Genomic DNA, 23554 nt, shown 5'->3' with positions numbered 1-23554 from the left:
TTGTGAAATCAGTGATCAATATATACAAAGGCTTCAACTAGAAGATCAAAACTGTGGCAACATCGAACTTTGTGTCAATAGAAGAACACACTGAATTTACTGCGGTTTTTTTTTTTCTGGTTTTTTTTTTTTATCTGCTGGATTGCTTTTACTTCGTATGTCTACTATAATGCACAACCATCGCTGTCACTTAGGGATTATGAAAAACTGTCTTTTTTTTGCAGATCATCCGGTGAATGAATTTTTGGATCTGTTCAGTCGCCACATGCTTCCTCATACAATAGATGAGCCCCACATTGATGCAGAATCAACTCAGACTGAACCCTGTACTTCAGACTCTGTGCAGGATTCGTCTGAATATATAATACTGGATTCTTTCTTTCCAAACTTTATAGAATATGAAGAAGAGGAAGACTGTGAAAACACTACTGACGTTACAACTCCTCCAGCTTTGCAATTCATCAATGGAAAACAACAAGTCACTAGTGCTCTTAAGAGCACAAAAGCTGAGGAAGCGAGAAGTGACCAAATTGAAAGCGTTGCACATTCCAAAAAAGTAACCTTTTCTCAAGTCAATGAAACAAACACATTTATAATACCTGAAACTGAATCTTCTGGTACTATGCAACCAAGCAAAGCTGGAGAAGTAATAGGGGCATTTGAAGTGACACAACCGACAGCAGATGTTGCAATGTTAGAACCTGTTTATAGTGGTGAGTCAGAAGTTGCCACAACAAATAAACCAATAGCCATTACTTCTTCATATGAGCAGTCCCTGCAAAGAAATAGAGAGGCTGCAACAGGTCATGGAACTGAGAACTCTACTAAAGCTACAAAAAGCTTGCTTTTAATTACTGGTGAATCTTCTGGAGATGGCTCCACTGAATCTGATTTATCCAGTTCTATCTTCTCAGAAATTGTGACAATGTCAGGAAGGGAAGAAGATGAAAAATATTCTGGTGTAACTTCTGCTCCTGATGCACTTACTGTGGAAAGTTCTACTGTAACTGCTTCTCTGGGTGCAGCTTTTAATACTACTACGGTAGGCATAGGTGTGAAAAACCTTATTCCAGAACAGGCAACACCTGCTCCAGCAGATCATTACAAATCAACTATTAAACCTAATGGAAATTCCCCTGTAGAAAATCTTCTGGAAACAAGTAGTCGTACAGCAAAGCCTGAGATGAGTGCTGCTTCTATTCTGGTTCTAGAAGGCTCTGGAGATGTAGAAAAGGACATCGCTATAACTTCAGTCATGACAACGAGAACAGCAGCAACAGAAACACTTAGAATGCAAGATATTTCCTTAGGCTCTGGCACACTTCTGCCAACAGAAACTTCTGTAACCACTTCAGGAATCAACTCTGCTTTGTCCAGAGGAATAAGCACACTTTATTCTACTTTTGATCAAAATTCTGAAGTAACTGTTGCCACCAATTCTGTGTCTGAGTTTATTACAGAAAAAATAGTTCCCAGCTCTCTTGTAACTGAAAAGAATATTGGAGATGAAAAAGAAGTACAGACCACTGTTTCATTAAGTTGGGAAAATTCAGCTACTGCTGCAGAGGGAAATTTGGAGTTGAATGAATTTGGGAGTACTACTAGTGAAATCAGAACTGTTAGCCAAGAGCCCAACCTGCTCAGAAAAATGGTACCTGTAATAGGTACCATAAATTCTGAAATCAAAAAAGTCACCACTGTTCCTCTCCTTATCTCCTTCAGAGATAAGAAGCTTTTTATAAATGAAGGATCAACAGAAGAACCAGCAGACATATTTTCAGGGGGTCTCACAAGAAAAGTGGTAAGTACTGACTCCCCATTTACTGATCCAGGTTCTGGAGACTTGGATGTTATCATTGAGTCTGCTACTATGGCTTCAATTCCATTAAGGCCTGTCACTGAAACACAAGCAGAAAAGCATGAAGGAAAAGTTTACAGCATAGATGATACTTCACTGAAGAGTGCAACAACAGAATATGACAAACGTGCAGGAACAGATGAATCGACAATATCAGTTTCAAGTACTGGGTCAAATGGCTTGACAAAGGAGTCTGTAGCAGCAAGTCAGATGTCCCAGGATGTGTTTAGTACAGGAAACCCAGGAGAACAAAGCCAGGAAACAGAACCAATTTACACAGCTTCTTTTGAAGTAAAATCTAGTCCTGGTTCTAGAAAAGAGCTAACATCTCATGTTGCACCAGGGGTTAAAACTGAAGATTTAGAAGCAAGTGATGTCACATCATCTCCAGAATCAGTGGCTAGTAACAGCCCTCATGACATCATGGTGACATATGACACTGGCAGTATAAAAGCAGAAGCTGAATCTACAGAAAGCAAAAATGCACAAGTTAGTTCTTCAACTGTCTCCTTAGGCAAGATTCTCCTGATTAAGCATGGCTCTGGAGAAAAATTCAAAGGTGATGGCAGCACCACAAAACTAATGTCTAATGGACCTACTGAAGAAATACTTGGAAGTCATTTCCTATTTATTGATCAGGGATCTGGGGAAGCAGACACATTCATTGAATCATTTGCTGAAGCAGCAGTTTCACCTACTGGGAGACCAGGAACAGGAGAGAAGTATGACAAAAACATTGCCAGCACACCATCTATGGATCATACCCTCAGTACCAAACCTGATGAGCTAGTCACAAGTACTGAACATGAAGTAACCACAATGGGAACTGTACCTGACATAAGAATGGAAGAGAAAACAATTGATGAACTGATAATGAGAGCTTTTCCTACAAAGATTCCTTTGATGGAAGATATTCATTCTGGGGAAGACAGGCTAAGGGATATTTCACCGAAAGCTATAGAATCCTCTGAAGAAACAATAACAGACCGATCCTTTAAAAGTACACAGGCTAACCATGAACATTTGGGATTTTTAAATGTTCCTAATGTCAGTCCATATTCAGAAGGAAAGGAATTAGAAACTGAATCAGTTAAAAAAATACTCTTGCCATTTAGTGATGACAGAGTAACTGAGCCTGTAAAGATTGAAAGGAAATACAAAAGCTCTCCAGTTACAGATATAGAGCAAGGGGAGGAGTTGGTACAAAATATTTTGCCTACAAAAAATTATCCTGGATCATTCCTGATATCCAAAGAACAAAAGGTAACAAATAATAAGCTCATCAGTGATCCACTGTTTTCAGGACAAGGATCAGGAGACGACCTTACTGTTATTCCTTCTGTAGTGCCAGTGACTGTCAAAGAAATAATGAGTACTTCCAGTCCTCAAACTTCTTATCCTACAAATATGGGACCCAAGATTTCAACTGACAAGACACAAGAGTTTGAGAGAGGAAGCACTGAATCAAATGCTGAAGTTGATGAAGAAGTTACAAGTGCTGTAACTGAGCTGCTATTGGAAACTGAAGACCAGTTCCCCAGCTCAACAATCACCAGTTCCCCAGCTTTAGCAGAAGAGAGCTCCAAGAGCTTCAGCTCTACAGAGATTAAAGAGATGATGCATTTTTTTGTTGCCACTGAAGAACCTTACAAAAAGGAAACTAACTATAAAAGAGCAGGAAATGAAACAGATACAACAGCTACTTCTGAAGCTGTTTCTCAAGAGGAAACTTCACATTTGCTGATTAAAGATGACATAACTCCGGTTTCTGTAATACTGAGTGGAACTCCTAAACTTGAAACAGATGAATTGCTTGTAACATCAACAGCAATACCAGGCAGAATATTACCTGAAAGCTCTGGAGAAGGATCTGGCTGGGTTGGTGTTTTGGATTCATCTTCTCCCGATATGTTTACTCATTTTTCAACACCCCATGTGTCAAAAGTAGAACTAAATTCTTCATCTACTATTCCTGGGGAAATTTATTCTGAAGTTATGACAACAGAGGCACCAGTAGATGAATCACAGAGTGTAATCACAGGACTTACATCACTTTTTACGAAAGAAAAAGAGATCATGGAAAATCCATCTGCTGTTCAACTAAAGACAGCTACATCAGAAGAACTAACAAGTGATACTGGGGTATATGAGAAAATTATTCCCATGATTGATGATAGAAGAAGTGTTATGTTGAATGTTTCTGTTTATGGTGATATTACACTAATTGAAGAACGACTTCAAATCCCATCAGAAGAAACAACTATTATAGACATGGATCACTCAAAATCAATGCCTGAAGACATAATAAGTGTGCAGACAGTGCCAAATCCTGTCATACAATCAACATATGGCAGTGATGATAACATGACAGCTGAAGGGGAGAAATATGACTCAACACTTAGATTTTCCATAACCAAGGAGAAGACACTTGGATCTGGTGATAGTCTTTCTTTGACTACTTCCAGTCAGCCAAGCAATGAATCAGTAACAGCTGGGCACAGACCAAAACCAGATGACAAGGATCTGGGTTCAGGGAATGCCATGAAGTTTACAACAGAAACTCTCATCACTACCAAACCCTCTGAAATGGGCATTTTCCTTCCTACCATACCATCACTGGCAAGCCCTCATGTGCATCATGAGTCCAATAAACACACTCTAACAAGCACAACGGAAGATATCTGTGAGCTGAATACTTCAGCAAACAACCGAGTAATAGCAGATCAAAGTGAAACAATCTCTGTCTCTGGCTTTTCTGGAATGGGGCCAGAAGAACTAGATGATAAGCCTGTGGTTCCTTCTCTTACACCACTTTTCACTAGTGAGACAGAAAAGGCTTTGACAACTGACATGCTTGATGTAAGTTTTGTTACCACACAGCGTACATCCCAACTGACAACTGTATCATCTAGCAAGAATGAAGAAAAACATCCTACAGTATACACAAACACAAAATCAGCATCAGCACAGCATGAAGAATCAGATTCAGTGAGCTTTTATCCTGCACCACAAAGTCATAAATCCCCAGTAACTGTTCAGTTAGTAAATGGAGTATCTGAGTATCCTGAGGTAATCATTCCAAGTACATCATCGTCAAAGGATTCAGGTCAGTCTGACCATTCATCAGAAGGAACCTTCAAAGAGGTTAGTTCTGATATTGCAGCAACATATAAACCATCCACTACAGATCTTCTCAACAGAACAGAGTCTTCTCTGCTGGAGTTTTCTCCCAAGCCTATTTTGGAAAGCACAACTACTGAAAGTACTCCTCACTTTAACAGACTTGTAACAGACAGGACAGAGGAGAGAGAAACCTCTGTAACTGATTCAGCAGCTGAGGAAGAAGCTAGTGTTTCTGGAGATTCTCTGTCAATACATGCCTTGCCTACCACTTTTCTGAATTTTGGAGAAAGAGCAAGTACAGATGTTCCAAAAGCTAGCACAATAAAAGTTGAAGCTTCCTCAGGGAGAGTTAACAACCCCCATCAAGAAGATTACAGGAGTACTGAGAGAGAGATCCCATGGGTTTTTTCCACAGCTGTTTCAGTTTCACCTAATAGTATTGAAAGTGAAGTATTCAGACCTGTCCAGGAAGCAGTTACAATGCTATCGTCATCTTCACAGCCTTTGGAGAGAAGCACAGAAACACAGTCACCTTTGTTTGGTCGAGAGGAGATTGCGACAATTTCTTCTAACATTGCAACACACGCCACTGCCCCTGGAAGCAGTCCGTATCAAAATGAGCAGTCAACGATAAGCTCTGAGGAGCCAAATACTATTGAACTTGTAACTACATCATTTTTTCTTCCGGAAGTCACTAATGGATCAGATTTCCTGGTTGACACCAGTGTGGGTTCAGTTGAAGGCACAGCTGTGCAAATTCCAGGTAACTTCCAAATATGATCACTGTCTTATATGTTTTTTGTGATACTTGTAAATGTGTGTCTTAACTCTGATAAGAGGTATGACAATCAGAGCAGCTTGTGAAATAAGAACAGAACTTGCAAGCCTCAAGCTTTGAAAACAGCATGATTGTAACCCCTACAAAGTGAAGGAGGATGAGGGTACCAAAACTCAAGCTCAGTGACTATTCCTGAGTGCATCGGGGAGCTCTGGATCAGACTTGAGTTGACCAACCAGTTCTAGATGACAGGAAGGTAACCTTGACTGCAGCAGAGAATTCAGCTGTAATTATCTGATTTTCCAATGTCAAACAGATAATTTTGTCAACAGCTTTTCTGTTTTCACACTATTACAGTACTTATACAATTGGTTTATAGGTACGGTTGTTTTGTAACATCTTGAAGTTGACTGAAAGAACAGATCTAGTGTGCAATTTAGGATCAGATTTTTTTATAAAAATTAACTCCTCTTAACCTACAAGATAAATTTCCAGAAAAGATAAAACCAAGACTTCATGTTTTCAGTCTGTCTGTAGATTTATCTGGTTGGTACAATGTCTGTCTGTCATAAATTGCAGATCTTTTTGTTAGGCATAATTTGTCACAATATTTTATTTTACATAATAGTTATTAGGCACCATTTTACCAAATAAGCAGATGATGCAGGTAGGGTCAGTATTAATAGCATGGCTTCAGTTCATATTTTATCTAGATATAGCTGAGGAAAGAACTGAACTGGCTTTATTTTATTAGGGTTTCTATTAGTTTTCCTAAAATAATCCATGTAGCTGCCAATTTGGAAATATTTATTGGGAAAATATCCAGTCCACAGGAGGACAAACACACAGTAAATACACAATAGACAATGCTAGGTGCTTAACATAGCCCTACATTTGGGACTTCCAGTGAAGCGGTCCTAAAACAAACACCCTATTTTATGGATATGATCAGACTCTTTTCAAAATGAGATCCTGCCCATTTAATTACAATTCCAAAGTTATATAGAAAAGATTTCCTTCTGGAGGCTTTTAACTGAACCTTCTCCTCTCCAGTCAGTAGATAGGAAACATGTCACTTTGGAAAGACTTCTTTGAATGTCTAAATTGCAAGGGTAAAATACATGTCACCTATCTTTTATTTAATAAATCATAGTCAGTTGTGGTTTTTTTTAAAAATGTGCCAAAAATCTAAACTTTTCTCATGTATCTCAATTAGCTTAGGTTACAGAACTCTCTTACCAATTCTGTAAGTTTTCAAAGGCAGGACTTTCTTGTAATCCAGAAAGACAGTCTTAATGGTTTTACTATAGCTCTGAGAAGCTAATACTTAGAAGTGGTTATCTAGTGCATACTTGTTTGTGTGAGTGATTGCTCCTAGGCATTAAAACAAATGCAAATACCTAAGTATGTAAACTCAGTTGAAATAAACATCACTAGAAGGCATAAAGCTCCTCAAGGAAAAGCTAATTAAATGACGACTCCCATAACAACAGAGGATTTCACGGCAGGTAAGCTTTTATCTTAATGTTTAGTTCAGTTATGAATGTATTCAGTACCTTTATTTGTATTCTTGAAATGTGCTTTTAAGAAAGACAGGTGGGAAATATGCATGTATGAAAACATCCTTTCAAAGAAATAAGACTTTGCGGGCATTGATTGATTAAATATAACAAAGTGAAACAACAGCAGCCAGCCAGTATGTTCTGTGTACCCAATCATTATACATAAACTAACCCTGTTAAAAAAACATTTTCAATTCATTTTGCATATGCTTAACGGTTTTCAGCTATAATTAATTGTCATGTCATGCAAACTAAATCCTCAATAGAGTACCATGACTGCTAAATATAGTACAAATTGTCACGAAAAAATGTAATACTGAAAATTATTTATACTGGTTAATAGTAAATGCCATGTTGTTGTTAAAGTTGAAAATAGTGATGCCTGAGAACAAGCTTTACTATGTACAAAACTATCTTATTCTCAGTAGTGTATTAGGTTAATAGAATTTCTGTAACTACAGTAAAGATTGCAACATGAATGCAGAAATGAAGAAAGATTTCTTCTTCCAAAAATTCAAAAAGACAGCAGTTCCTTGAAACTACAGAGTCAGTTTTTCTTTTTCTACTTGTTTGACAGGCCAGGATCCATGCAAAAGCAATCCCTGCCTTAATGGTGGTACCTGCTATCCCCATGGTTCATTTTACATCTGTACATGTTTGCCTGGTTTCAACGGTGAGCAGTGTGAATTAGGTAAGCTAATGCTGTCTAGATACTGATTAAGTCAAGTGTAATGTTTTTGTACATGAGATCTGCAGAATTGGTGTGTTTTGAAGTTGAGGAATATGTAGTTATTTGAAAAAAATACACAGTGAGGCCTTACCTGAGAAGAGAACAATAAAATGAAGAAGATCTGTTTACCTCTTTTTCCTCTCCCCATAAAGTGTACAGATGTGTACGCACACAAACGTAAGAAAATTGTAAAGGAACTACATTACCTAGAATTCATAACACTAAATTCATAAATACATCAAATAAAACCAAATAAACATTAATATTTGGGAGAGCTCTTAAGAGATTTGTGTACTGAATTGAAAGGCTGGTAGAATAAACTGATCCCAAATGTGACTGGGAAGATGATCACTGAATGTCAGCTTGATATTTTAAAAGAAATAATTTAAATATGATCATAATTATAGACATCTTTGGTATAAATTAGTATTAGCTGAGGACCTCTTCAAGCTGCTTGTGACATCTGCGTTTACCTGCTAAAGCTGTGAGTTTCAAAAGACTCATCGGTACAACTCAGAATAACCAGCTGTTCCTTCCAACTGGCAAACCAAATTAAGATGAGAGTTGTCATTTGGCTGTGTAGCGTAGAGCTGGCATAGGCATTTTGAAAAGTTGTGAGTTTCATTCCCTGATAAATACCACGTTTTTCCCTGTTACACAGTTACTTACCAAATTTGAATGAAAAAAGCTCATGCATTGTTGCTAAAATGAGTTCAACTCATCATATAATCTTGGGAGAGAAAAAAAACCCAAACAACCCACCCAAAGGCTGATAGCAGTGCAACATAATTGTCAGGATTATGATGGTTTTATTTATGTTCTGCAAGACTGTATGTGATTAAAAAAATAATTAGCCAGAGATTTTAATTTCTTTCCTAGCTCATGTTGATGAATTAGTTTGCTAGTGGGTTATTTCTGGTAGATATCAGTTTTACTGATATCTTAAATCTTCTTTGTCAAGAAATGTGTCATCACCTGGTTTTAAGACAGATATCAGAGATATTAATGTTCTCTTTTTTCTTTTTGGATTATAAAAGAATAATGTGGGCAATTCTTATCCCCTAGAACTCTTAGTGCCTTATTAACAAATTGGAGTGGGAGACTCCATGGCTAGTTGCCATATAGAAATATGTTCTGTGATGCTTAAGAAAGCAAATCTCGGCATTTGTAGCCCTGGATTCAGGGACATTCTGGATATAAACTGCAAAACATTGACCTGAGATTGAGGGATATTCTGGATATAAGGCATAAAATATTGACTTGAGAGCTTTCCAAATGACAGGAGCAAAGAGAGCATAAAAACCTACTATAAAATTTGAACAGAACTAGTTTTTTAAATAAAAAAAATGAAAAAGCCTTTCACATGATCCAGTAGATATTCCTAGGATTGCATAACTGTCTGTTGGCTTTTAGATACGTTTAACTTCTGTTATATTTTTATAGTCAGTCACTACTAGCAGTTCACTTTGGACTAAGATATTTGCAAAATCTGCACTGAAGTTTAAACTGTTTCAGAGGAGCAGCATTCATTAGAAAACACCATGTGATCTTTATAAAGAGGCATACTATCTTATAATCTGTGCAAAAACAAGTACAAAGTAATTATATTAAATGAATTAATGCTCCAATTTAAAAGAAAGATAAGGTATTTTAGCAGCTGCAGGAGTAGGGGAGAAAGATGATGTTTTTTTACTCTGCTTTTACTCTGGTGCCATAGGCTCAACAGTAAACCTGTGCATGACTATGAATATTGGTATGTGACTGGTCATTTAGTAAGATTGTCTTCATGATGCTTTGTCCTTGTCTTGATAAGATTAGACAAGGAAGAAATGAGAAACGCAAACCAATAAGATGCCAAGGCATGCTGCTTTGCAGACTGAAGTTAGCAGACTATTTGGTGGTATATGATAAGATTTCCAATATTTGAGGTTCATGAAGACTTTTGATGTCTCCAATACTTGACAAGAATTTTTTTTGTCAAGTCACATGCTCACGACAAATTTTGCATCAGTAGAGGAAAACACACTGCACAGTATCACTTCTTTCTCAGCTACACAACAAGGAATTGAAGATCTAGATCTTAGAAATTAACTCAAGAGTTAGAGTGGAGGGTATAAAATCATGGATCAGTAAAGTCACATTTCCTGAGGAAACTGCTTCTTGGCTCATGGATGAAGGGAAAGGAAGTTAGTGCATAGTGATATCTGTTATCATGCAAATAAACCAGTTGCTTGGATCTTGCATAATAATTCATTCTTCTGGATTGAACTGGTTCTAGTAATAAGTATGAGTAAGTCTGAAGAACATTCCCTTCTAGGAGGTGGGTATAAAAACACTTTTATCTTTATGTTGTAGATATCGATGAATGCCAGTCTAACCCATGCCGGAATGGAGCCACGTGTATAGATGGCCTCAATACCTTTACTTGCTTGTGTCTGCCAAGCTATATAGGTGCTCTCTGTGAACAAGGTAAGGTGTGTCCTTTAATCTATGATGATCAAGGTCATCTGTTTCCATTTCAACACCCCTATGGAGTAAATAAGCAAAGCCTGAACATAAGAGGAGAAGGATGAAGAAACTGTCAAAATCTGTGGGAAGTCATCCCCTCAAATTTTTGAGTTTGTCAGATTCCCATGTTTTTTTCATAGACTTTTTGTTTAAGGTTACGTCTGCACCATCTTTTGCAGATGGATGAGAGCAAACTCTGTCGACATGTGAACCAGACTGGAAGTCACGTTACTGCTGTACCAAATATAGACTGATGTATTGGGCCATTTCTGTGTCAAAATAAAAACAGTCATACAGTTTTCAAGTGGCTCCAAGGCAAGCACAGCAAGCTCATATTGGCTTGCAAACTACTGGGAAGACACATAACAAGGTTCTCTTATTATTGTAGTGATGCCTATGGGATAGAGAGTAGGAGCAGAGTTACCCTCTGACCGAGTTTCTGTCTTGGAAAAATTATATACAGTGTGGAAGACATATCAGAACCCTTCACTGGAAAGTAGGAATCGTCTACTGAATATGCCAGGTTGTATATCCATGCACTGTGGACCCTGACCCTGACAGCTTTGTCCAAGAGTTTTCAAATTTATTTGTTCTGTGATTATTTTAGGAAAAGTAGGTGCAGGATCACAATTATGAGGAAGTTAGAAAAAGGCTTTCTAAACTGGTCAATTGAAATCAGATTAAAAGTCCAAGTGTCTGTAATTGTTGGAACATTGTCTAAAAGAAATCCCACTGTATTTAAAAGAAATATTTACAGTGCAAGATGCTTACTGAATATATGCATGTAGAAGGAAGAATAGTGTAGCAAAATCTGTTCTGTCAGTAAAATTAATGAAGGCACTTCCATGGGAAAAAGAAATGGTATTTTAATGTGTACTTTCTAAAGCTTATGAAAATACTTTTCTCTTTTTCTTCAGCTGAATGGTTTTGGTCACAGGTGAATGAGCTAGACCTTTGTGTTTGTCTAATTAATACTATGTATTTTCATGTTTGTTTCTCATCTTCAGTGAAAGGCAGTTTGCAGACTCTTCCAGCTCAACCTTTAGAGATTTGTTTATTAAAGCTGAAAACTCTCACAGCTCAGCAGCTCCAGCACTTTTCACTGTTTAACTTTTTCAGTAGTCTGGTTAACCTTAAAATCTGAAAGGACTTTCTGAATCTTTTCTCCAAAATTATAAATTGACAGTGTTTTCACAACAAAAGAAATAAATGTTCTCACTCCTTTTCCTCCTTCTCCCTCAGCAAACTCATAGTAGTGAGTGGCTCAGAGTACTGTGGTAGCTTTAAGCTGCTTTTTATGACCAACCTAAGAGTGCATTTTAGGTGGTTAATGGGAACATTTCCTAGTTTGTCAATCAAAACAAGAGCCTTGCTCACTCAGCTTTGGAATTTAAATTTCCTCCACTTAAAGTCCTGCAGTGGTTTGGGACTTGGGAAAAGCATTTAGTGCCAAATTTCCACTCCACCAGACAAAATAAAACTGTGTTGGTGATTCAGACATGGTTGTCTGGCAAGCAGGCTTTATTTCGAGGCACCAGTCCTGACCTCACTAGATTTAAAGAACAGCCAGAATGACAGAATGCGCACCTCGATGCCACAAGAAAGGTGGAGTTGAGCACACTGAGACTGTGTTTCATTACTCTTTTTTTTTTTATCCCCTCCAATATATACTATTTATTTTAGAAAGCTTTGAAAAAAGTCAAGCTGAAGGACTTCGGCACAGTGATAAGTATTCAAAATGCAACGGGAGGGAATGAAAGCAGTAGGCATACATTGCCTCTGGAAATGAAACTCAAAGTAGGAGACAACTCCACTGCATCCTGGTCTCACACCGCTGATGTAGAAAAAAATGTAGAGCTCACAATTTCACCCAAATGGCCCTGTGAGACTTTTCTAGACTAAAGGATCTTTGCCTGATGTATTAATGCCTGTGTCAGTATTAGGAGGGGATGTAACCAGAGGTCAGTACAGCTGCAGGTCAGGGAGAGCTGGCAAGTGGTAGAAGTTAGAGAAGCCTTCAGGGTGATCTAATCAAGCGAGAGGGAAATCAACCCTGAGAATCAGTGAGATGAAATTGGCTCCCTGACAGCTGTTTTTCTTGCCAAGTGGAAACAGTTCAGCAGACAATGTCATCCCAGGAACTTCTTCCTGAAGAGAGCTAAAGTCATCTGATGTTAGAAACAGAGCAGCTGCGGGTGTTTCTTTTTAAACTAGATTGGTAGCTCAGTAAGCCAGCATCACTTCTGGCTCACATTATATTAAATGAGTGGAGTACCTCTGTTAGATAATACTGTCTTTTACCCACCACACATATCTTTTCAAAGTACAGGTGCATATTCTGCATGCCATTCTCTGACATTTGAACATCACATCTTAAAATGGAGAAACATCCCAAAAAACACTTTTTCAAAGGGTGACTACATGCCCCTGCAGATCTTGATGCAAGTCTTATCCTGTGGGAATTGTCAGTCTTTCCCTTTTTTTAACCTTATGAGAGCTCTCAGTGTCCAGATAAATGAGCTCAGAGCTCAAATCCTCCCTGTATTTGCTGCCTGAAGCACTGCTTTGCAAGCTTCATATTTGAGGAAAGAGGAGAGAAGGGTTGCTTGACACCTAGTCTCACACTGGGCTGGTGGAACCAACTGTAGAGAATAGCCTCCAGGGAACAGAAGGGTGTTGTCAGTGGATGTTGTTGCATTATCCGACCATCTGTATTTTTTGATGAGGAGTACCTTACTTCATGAACAGTTACTTGAGAAACAGCAAAATGGTAAAGACTTGCAATTTGAACCTCAATTTCAAGAATAAGTGCCCTTTACGAGAACTGGATGAGAACCTGTTTAGATTTTCCACTTCCTTCCTTGGCTAGCTAGAGTATCCTTTTCTTTTTCTTATTTTGCTATTCTAACTGATGTCTACCTGGTTTCAAGGAATGGTGTTTGTGTTTTAAGCTTAAGATTTGGCTTTCTCCACTGCAGGATCTCTACAGGCACACCTAGGCTGGCCTGTTTACCAAATGCAGCTGCATGCATGGACCCGTGTGCCAAAATGGCACATATGTGTTTGTTATGGGACATGCCTCCTTGGGGTAATACAACCAGATGTTCTTTTCCAGGTTCTGAAAACAAGACTGCTTTTTTAAATCATCATATCAGAAACAGTGTTTTTATAACCCAAGTTCATTGTTCAAATGTCTGTGATTACTCTGGTCTCATTTGGTTCACTTTGTTCCTAGGGCTTGGTAGTTTGGGATGGAAATATTTGAGACAGGCTCAGTGCAAAGTTAGTTTCTGAAAACAGATGGTCTCTGACTGATGTCTTTCAGCTGAGAAGGGATTATTTTGAATGTTTAGCAGAGACATGGTTTCTTCTCAAGACGTGGGCTAATGGGCCTCAGGCTGAAAGCAGAGAGTCACAGATAAAATTCACAGCTGAGTAAGACTCTTTTTATGTCCTTGTACCTGTGTTTCTGTCTTTATTTTTCTTGAGCCTCTTACGGAATTTCTTTAAAGACAAGGGTCCTATTGTCAGCAGCTTACTGCAGCTGCTGAAAAAGTGGTACCTATCTATGTATTAATCCTACAGAAAACTTTTCTTTTTAAATGCAGTGTTTAGAGATGTTGTTATACACATACCATTGCAGTTACAGAGAACAGAAGCTGTGTAAGTAACTCCTTGCACACATCGCTGAAAAAGCCTGTAAATTGTTGTAAATCTTAAGAGCAGACAGACAACTTTTAAAACATTGTAAATATGGCAAATGGTGTTTCACTATTTCCATCACATTCTGGAACAAGGTTATAGAAAGCTGTGGCTGCCACTCTGGATAAGTATACAATGAACATGAAGTATTTTATTCAATAAGTGCTTGCACCTACTCTGCTCCCAGATGGTTTGGTCACAGAATTAACAGCCACCTGCAATTAGACTTTGCTGGTTCAGTAAAGGCACTAAAAACTTATAGCCGTGTGTAGCCCTTACCTTTGTGTCACCCTTTCACTTTCTGTTAATGTAGTAGGATGCACACACTCAGGACAAAGCACTGCAGCGATGAAACAGCCCCCACATTTTTACTTGTCTGATTTGCATTTTTCATCCTCTAGCCTACTGACTCTCCTTCCCCATTCTGTTTTGCCCTCTTCCCATCAACTTCTCTCAAAAAAAAAACCCCTCTCTTTCGCTCCTAAAAATCCTGTGTATTTTTTATCCATCAGCCCTGTCTTTTGCTGTCTTTGTAGTTCTGAGCTACAAATAGGTGCAGAAGAAGTTATTCAACTTTTTTTTTAGAAAACTACATGCCATTTTGAATAGGAAGGAGGACTTGTATGTGCACTGCAGTGCATGCATTTTAAATAAGAGTACTTATATGACTGTTTGGCATCCTCTATCTTAAGAGATTTTGTTATTTATGATTCATGCTCAGGTCATTATATCTCCTTCTTCAAACCCAGTTTTCTAGGATTTGTATTTTCAAGCCTCTTTGCCTCCCTTAAGTGCCTTTTTAGCAGATCTCCTCTAAAATCATGCACTTCTTCCCTAGTGGAGGCCAGGGGAGGTTTGGTTTGAATAGCCTGGAAATGCTCTTTGGTCATGAATTTCTCAGTGTGCAATGCAGCTTGCTATTATCTGACTTCTTTCCTGTGAGACAAGGGAGTCTCAGAATAAGATGAATAATAAAATCTTAAGAGTCTTCACAAAGAACATAGTACTGTTAGTCAGCACTGTGTGGTTAAACAAATCTTTTAGAAAGCCAAGAGCAGACTAAACTTTAAAATGGCCTAGATGCCAGAAATTAAAGCTGTATCTGCAGCCTGCACCTCATAGAGAATACAAAGAGGGAGAAGATAAAAAACTAACAAGTTGGTAGTATAGATTACATTCTATTTTCATAGCTGGGATTACTCAAGGCACAAGCAGTTTTCCACAGCTTAACTTGCTGAAAACAGAAGAGAGATAATCAATGTAAGCTTTATTATGCCTTTGTATTTGGTACATTTATGTCTGTAGTGATGACTTTTTGAAAACTATTTTGATATCTGACATCTAAGACAATAACTGTTGTGTTATTAGTGCTGCCGGGAATTGTCATAGAAATTCTGGTAAACCTCTGAAGCAATATGCTTGCACTTTTAAATCCATTTATGTACATGTGAAGTCTGGCCTTTATCTTGGGAGATTTAAAAACTTAAGAAAAAAATAGGGACTTCTGTGCTTCAGGATGTGAATGGCCTCTTCCTGCTATGAAATAAGAACCAGCCTTGTGCTCTGAAAAAATTAGGCCACAATTCAGGGGACAGCAGCTCAGACCCAAGAAATGCCATAGTTAAAGATCTTGCAGTCATTGCCATATTCTGTAATAGTTGCCTTTTCCTGTACTAATGCAAAAAGAATCCCTTTGACCAAAACATGTTATTGACTGTTGATGATATTGACTTACTGAAAACAAGAAATCCAATTTCATACTCAGAATATATCTATGCCTTTGGAAAGACCAGATGCTTTCAGACACAGTTTTTTTGGGGGAACTGATAAAGCATGGTGGGAAATGATCAATTCCTGTTTAGCTGGTGGGGAAGGCCAAGCTTTGTGTTCCTGTCCTTCAACATTCTGCAACTGAGGCCCTTCAAGGATGAGCATCATGTACTTAGATAGTGGGAGCTGACTGCAGCTGGAACAAACTAGTCTCATGCTGAAGTGTCCTTTATGGTGCCATTTTATCTGCCATAACTCAAAACAGTCTGAGACTTCCTTATTGTTTCTCCCATTCCTCTGTAAAATACTTCTCAGTGGCAAGTTCTCATTATCAAGCACAGCTCAGACACATTCAGATATCTTATTTGTTATGCCCATCTTGTTAATACTGACTTTTGTCTGTGATTCATTCTTGCAGTGTTGGTGCAGAAGCAAAGTTGGAACTGGAACTTTGTTGTTTCTTGCCATCTATTGTGTTTACACCTGCCTAACCTTGAAAAAACAATGTCCAATCCACGGTTTGTTACTATTCCAAGACTTAAGTTTGTTTCTTTTTAGATGAAAGAATATACTGGCTGATGTGAATGTCTGCCTATTATGCATTCTTATCAGTACCATCCCTCATACAAACACAGGCAATATGCATTTCATTACTTGATATTTCAGATTTACAGCCTTTCTTAGAAACTGATGCCTAAAGTTTATTAAGTTGGACTTCGTCAAGGTAAATGGGTTTTGGAGGAGGATTTGGAGGAGTAAGATTAGAAAGATATTACTGCAGCTTTGCATCTGTGGAATAAACAATCACAAGCACCTTCCTTCATATTATATTCGGTTATCAGTTTCTTCCAAACTAAGATAGTTCAGTACAGTCACTCAAAGAACTATTTGCCCTTGCAAGTAAAAATTCCCATCCCCACATACAGAATATGAAATGTAGACTAACTGCAATCCAACACCCAGGTTTTACATTCATCCAGAGTTATGGACTGAAGATTTCCTCCTGAGATACAGTACAATTTGATCAGTGGAAGCTCAAAGTTGTCAATTTCAATTATACTCCTTACATAACATTCCTGTAGCTTGTACTGAAACTGGGTAAACAGAACTACCTGAAAATGTAATGTAGTCTCAAGGATGAGTGTTGATTGTTTGTATTTGTTCCGCTTAATGAGTGGGAATCTTCTTGAGCCTTTGCTTTGCAGGAAATCCGTCCTTCTGCATGAAATGTGCCTGTGTTTCACACCAATTGACAAAGATGTGATTTATTTGTTTGTCAAAGACACGGAGACCTGTGATTATGGCTGGCACAAGTTCCAAGGACAGTGCTACAAATACTTCGCCCATCGGCGTACATGGGACACGGCTGAAAGGGAGTGCCGTCTCCAGGGAGCACACTTGACAAGCATCCTGTCTCATGAGGAGCAGATCTTTGTGAACCGTATGTACTGTTAGGATTCCTCTAAACAGGAGTGGGCATTGAGTGAAATATCCTCCTGGTCACTCAGCTTTTACAATTCTATGTTAAAATACACTTCTAGAAAGTTTAAATAGCACACTTAGTATTTTTCATGTTTAGTTTTGCAGTCAGTGCAAGTTCCCTATCACTATTAGGTTATTATTCGTTACATAGAATATTTGTTTTTGAGAAAGACAACAAGAGATATTGTTTTGGCACTGGCAATTGGCGAAATATTTTTTTTCTAGAAGCTTTAGATTTTTGTGCACCTGACATCAATGACCACACCACCATATATTGTATTAGGCAGGCATGGAGAAATAATTCCTGTATGTTGTGTTGCACAATCTAGACATGGGTCACAGACTAAATAAAACTTGGAAAATGTATATTAAAATATGAGTTTTTATTATTTTAATCTTTTTGCCTTCCCCCCCCTCCCCCTTCTCGCTTGTGTGCACTCAGAAAGAAAACTAATCTGTTTTCCTGGGAGACACCATCAGAAGGGAAACGATAGGACTGTTTAAAACTGTTAGATGAGAATCTGCAATTTTGAAGACATCTCAAATTAAAACTGAAAAGCTGAAAAACAGCCTGTAAATACTTGTTTGCATAATGAGTAGAAGAATCTTAAGAACAGGATGTCTGATTCATTCTGTGCAAATTCTTTTTATTTTCTATGGTGAAATCTCTTCCATTTATGGGAAGGTTAATAAAAATATCCTTCTGGTTCCTTAGGTATTGGCCATGACTACCAATGGATTGGCCTCAATGACAAGATGTTTGAGCGTGATTTCCGCTGGACTGATGGTAGTCCGCTGGTAAGATGCCTTTGAAATTAAATCACTTTTTTATTTCTTTTTGTGGTGGCTTATCAAATTCCCACCAGCAATGAGGGAAGCTGCATGAAAAAATATAGTCACTAAATATGCTCCCAAGGAAATACCCAGCAAACTCCTGTTTTGGGATAACTACTGTTTTGTGGTATAACTCTAAAATCTTGTTCTTTGCTCTCATTATTGTATACATGGGAGCTCTCAAAGCATCCAAACAGAAAAATTCAGAAGGTCTGAGACTCTGATTTAAGGATCTTTGCTGGAGTTGGTTTGTGCTCTTTTGATGTTATACAAGGGCACATATGGCAATTCTCCTCTCTTTTCTGTATATGGAGCAGAATGCATTTTTCAGATCAGGATTTGGCGTTCAAGCTCTTGTATTTGCTGGGTCTCTGAGAGTGCACAAAGGAGCTTCTCAGGTATTGCTGGAGATTGTTTTGTATGAGTCTGTATGGCAGCCCTACTAGGATGGAGAAGTAGCTGTCCTTAGGTGGTTTGGAAAGCCTATAAAAATAATCTGTCCATAAAATTTTAAGATGCTGTAGATACCTCTTTTTGTCTTAAAACAAGAAGGAAAATCAACAGAAGGAGAAGAACACTTTCTACTGACCTTTAACTAACCTAAATCAAAGAGCTGATGGATTTAGGAAATGATTGAGCTCTTTCCTATTCAAAAGAGTCTATTCTGTAGAAGGGACAGTTGATTTATAGCTTTTTAACAGTCATTGAAGAACATTTTACTAAAAAAACCCTAAACTGGTTATGCTTATTATTTTCCTTTCCAGTTGTGAATTCTTCTTAAAGCAGAAACATCTGGACACACTATGCACATGCTCACACATTCATGCAGTTCTCATTGCTGCATACCATGTGGCTACAACTTCTGCAGAAAGACACCTGGGGCAAAACAGGCTTTGTTTATTACTATTAACCAGAGTTTTTAAGTCTTCGAAAATTACTTGTAAATAAGCCATTTTTGGGGGAAACTACCATGTGTGGCAGGTGACAGCACAGCAGGGGAGAAAAAGATGATGAAACTTTTTGATGCCTGACTGTTTGCTCAGTGCATCCGTGGTGGTACCGGTGCACTCATTTGTCCTTCAAGCCACAAAATCTTGCAGGATGTAAGCTTTCATGTCAACATTTTCTCTTCCCTATCTTCGTGTATTTTTGGGAGCACACAATGACATGGTCTTGAACTTTACTCATTCTGCATGAGTTCATTCTCTGTCTCCTGATATGGCTTCTTACACCTCAACTGACAGTAACAGGCACCCTCTGAGTGCGGTTTAGGTTTGGTTGGAGCTCAGGGGAAGTTCAGGCTGTCTACAGTGGTTGGTCAAGAAGTCTATACTTCATGAAGGGATCTAATGTTAGGTTAGATAACTTTGAGCATAAATGTAGTGCCTGAAGAGGCAGCTCATTTTACACTTGTAAATGTAAAACAAGATACATGCTCCTATATTCCAAATTTCGTATGTCACTGAATGACAGATTCAATGAAATTAAAATTAAGGCTGAGATTCAACATATCAATTCAGGCTACTGGGTAAATATGCTATTATATTTTTACTTTAGTTTTCAATTTTAAGAAATGAAGATATTCTAGCAACAGAATAAGACCATCTGTCAAACAAATTTCTTTTTTGGTTGATCTTGTTTTCACTTTATCTTTCTTTTCTCTTTTTAACAACTTCCTTCGGAAACAGTTTAGGTGTCTCTTGAAATCATTTATGTTCGTTGCTTCAATTGCTTTCCCTCATAACTTATTCCATATGGCTTCTGGATACCATGGTTCTGAGCAGTAACCTCATTTGCTCTTTTTCCCCAGCTTATAGCTTTTTTTAATACTTTCTAATCACTCTTCTGGTTACAGTGTTTTATCACTTCTATAGTAACTAATAGGAAAAATAACATAATTAAATATATGCATCAAACGTATTTCCCTGATCATGTCTCAAGATTCCAATGAATTGGAATACTTTGTAGGTCAAAATGTACATCATTTACGTATTTGCAGGTGGATAGTAGTCATGATAGTATTAAATGCATCAATATAATTTGTGATTATAAAAATCAGCACTATTACATCAACACTCAGGTTCTAACACGAATTTATGAGATTAGAGGTAGCTCTTGCATATAGCCAAAGTCTAAATAGCCTTCTTGTGGTTTACACAGTAAGGTGCATCTGCAGTTCAGATGTTTTTAACTTTGTTGCCCAGCTTCATGCTTTCTGCAAGAAGATATTATCTACCTACAATTCCATTCAGTGCTTATGGCATAGAGGAAAATTTGTCAAGTCAGCTGAGGATTCCCCTGATACGAGAGTTTTCTTGGAGATACTATCAGAAAATTCACTCCAGCTCTTAGATAGTACAAGTGATGTACATTCATCTTTATCTTGATATATACTTGAATTTTCTACCAATATCAGTTTGGCTTATCCTGAAAATCATGCTTACATTATTTTATTAGGTTTTGGATTACGAAAAAGTTCTGATGCTTGGTAAATGTAAAAGGAAAAGCAAATAAACAACAGCAGCAACAGCAAGACATACTGTAGATGGAATTGTTGTCCTCGTGCTGCTTTTGGCCCAGCACTGCCCAGATGAAATAGCTGTGATATATTTTAGTGATTTCTCTGTCACATGAGCTTTCTTTCTGAACCAAAAAAAACCCTACAGAATTTGGAATCATTGAACCACAGACTCTACCACTGGAGATTATGGAACAAGGTTTGGATTACTTTGGTACTCATTTTCCATGGATATAAGGAAAACCACAACTTAAATATTCTGTATATTGAAAGGAAGTCTTTTGCCAGGTGTTGGCATGTATTTCACTAGCAATTTCTGCAAAAGGAATCAAATACTTTTTTTTTAATTCTGCACCTAAAAAGTATTTCAACCAATGAATTCAATGGCAGGCAATCAACCACTTTTTGACATTTTCAGCTCATGCCAAGTTATGTTTTCCCAGATCTTTTAGATTGAAGCTATGTGCCAGCCACCATTAAATATGATAGTTGGAGAAAGCACGTCATGAGTTACTTAGTGAAAACCCAGAAACGTACTTCCAAGTGTACTGCACATTTTTTCTAACTACAGTGAGCTATTGAATACACATGCTCACCTTAGGCAAGGGAAGCTTTTTTCAGCACACTTCTTGTCAATTAATGAGAAATGATGGTGTTAAACTCGTCTTTGGCATTGGCCTAGTAATGTGGGAAAGTTTAAATTCTCAGATGAGGTTGCAGGAATTTCCCTTACCTCGTGAATCAGTGGATGATAGTTTCACCAATCAGATAAGCAAGGGTCATTCGGTTTTCTGTGCAGTGTCCAGATGAGATCAGTTCATGCCTCTTTAGTGGGATGGAAAGTTTATTTGTTTTTTAAGGTATATAGGACAATGTGACCAAGAATTATAAAGAGTGAGCATATAGGATTAAAATTCTTACTGGGCAGCCTGCACTGAACCTAGTGTATACTTGAGAGGATCACAGCCCTACTGAAAACAGAAGCAATCATTTAGATGCTTAGTTTAGTTTTCATAGAAAATACAGGCTGTTAGCAATTCACCAAAACCAAAAACAGTCAAAAGAGAAAAAAGACCTCTATTCCTGTGCATGTTTTTCATGTGCCAACTGTAATTTATGTTTAACTTGCAAAAATAGCGTCAGTAAGCAAGTTTTGGAATAAACGAAGAGTGATCTTGTAAATACTTGCTCTGATTATCAGGGTTCCTCAACAAAAATGTTGCTGTCTTGAATAACAGAGCAAGTGCAATCAGATTCAGTGAGAAAGCAAGGGATAGTATTTAAAACATTTTGGTCCACATGACATTTGTCCATATCTGTATTCAGTCTACCTGTTTTAGGACAAGGAAAATTATGCTAACAAAATAGAAATAGGCACACTTCTAAATCATAGTATTTTAAGCTCTGTTCCTGAAAAGAGAACTTGAGGAAGCCTTTTGATATACCTCACTGAAGTGTTTGATGTGTAGTTATCTGTGTGCTTTTAGGGGATTTTTGGCAGGTTTATTTCTTAATTTTAAAGTGGTTTTGAATTTAAAACTGTTTAGCAGTTTCCTGCCTTCCAGGCAAAAGAGCAGAATCTCATGCAATGCACTGGGTTTTGTAGGTAAAGTCTTAACCATCTCTTTGTAAAAGATGCTTTTTCAGCATGCTGTACCCACTATATCACAATCACAGACTGGGTTTGAAAAGTGTAAAATAACATGAAAAAGTAGTTGGGTCATACCTCTCATGCCCTAAAGTTTAATTGTCAGTCCAGGTACTATTTTTCCATAAGCAAATTACTTTCCAGGTAACTGATACTTCATCATACTGGATTTTGCTGGCCAGGACAATTTGCTTATGTTTGTCTTTTTTGTGATTTTGTTAAAAAACAAACTGGGAGCTTCTTGGCTAAGCTCAGAGCACATCTTCAAAGGACCTCGTTGGCTAAGCTTAGGCTATCTTGTCCGATATGCAGAACAAAATAAGCTATAATTATACTAAACTGTGAATCCATCACTGGCCATGCCTTTGAATCTAATTTGTTCTGATTTGCTGTACTGTATCCGTATGGTAGGAATCAATCTTTTCTCATCTACAATGCGTTCCTGCTCTTTTTCTTTTTTTTTTTCCCTTCCTTTTCTTTTTTCTGGTTTTGAAGGGAAGAAAGAACATTTCAGTGTTTCTGGTGGTTGAGAGATGTGGATTTGTGTTCTGGAGCTGATGGGCCACATGAAAAGCACTTTGGCAGCAGCATGCATTTCCTTTTTATATCAAGGGAAAAGAGTTGATTGCAGCTGTGTTAGTACAACATAAAAAGTGAATGCTCTTTCAGGAAGCCTAGATCCTCACTTGTCATGCAAGTTTAGTGAGAGATGGAGATTAGGGACCACTGGCACAAGCATGGGCTTGGAATACCAGCAACATCCAAGATCGCATGGACCAGTAGGAAAGGAATTTGTAAGCTGTAAACTTTGGTATATCTGCCTACTCCCTGACTTCAGATGATTTGTCTCAGAGGTGAAGATAGTGACAGCAAGTACTGAAGTGTGTTCAGAGAGCTCAAAGCACCCCAACATTTGTAAAGCTTCCTTATTCATTACTTATTGAAAATCAAGCCAATTTCTGCTCAAGATATTTCAGGTGTGATTACATTGACAGATGCAAAAGGTGGAATAAAATAATACAGTATTTTAAAGAATTTTGT

At 37.8% G+C, this 23554-nt stretch overlaps 1 protein-coding gene across 1 annotated transcript in view; it reads left to right on the top strand.

Moving 5' to 3' along the window:
* Positions 1-224: 224 nt before the first annotated feature.
* The window catches only part of LOC104540559 (versican core protein-like), a gene marked incomplete at its 5' end in the record, with an annotated part of 34394 nt that continues 11064 nt past the window's right edge, over positions 225-23554 (top strand). The window contains 5 exons of the mRNA XM_010184394.1: positions 225-5744; positions 7899-8012; positions 10407-10520; positions 17314-17472; positions 18229-18311. Of these exons, the coding sequence (XP_010182696.1) occupies positions 225-5744; positions 7899-8012; positions 10407-10520; positions 17314-17472; positions 18229-18311 (5990 nt within the window). The remainder of the gene's footprint in view (positions 5745-7898; positions 8013-10406; positions 10521-17313; positions 17473-18228; positions 18312-23554) is intronic.

Source organism: Mesitornis unicolor, unplaced genomic scaffold, assembly GCF_000695765.1.
Source record: "Mesitornis unicolor isolate BGI_N332 unplaced genomic scaffold, ASM69576v1 scaffold41685, whole genome shotgun sequence".
NCBI classification, from domain to species: domain Eukaryota; kingdom Metazoa; phylum Chordata; class Aves; order Mesitornithiformes; family Mesitornithidae; genus Mesitornis; species Mesitornis unicolor.
Note: the sequence above shows the minus strand (reverse complement) of the source record. Positions and strands in the feature narration are given on the sequence as shown.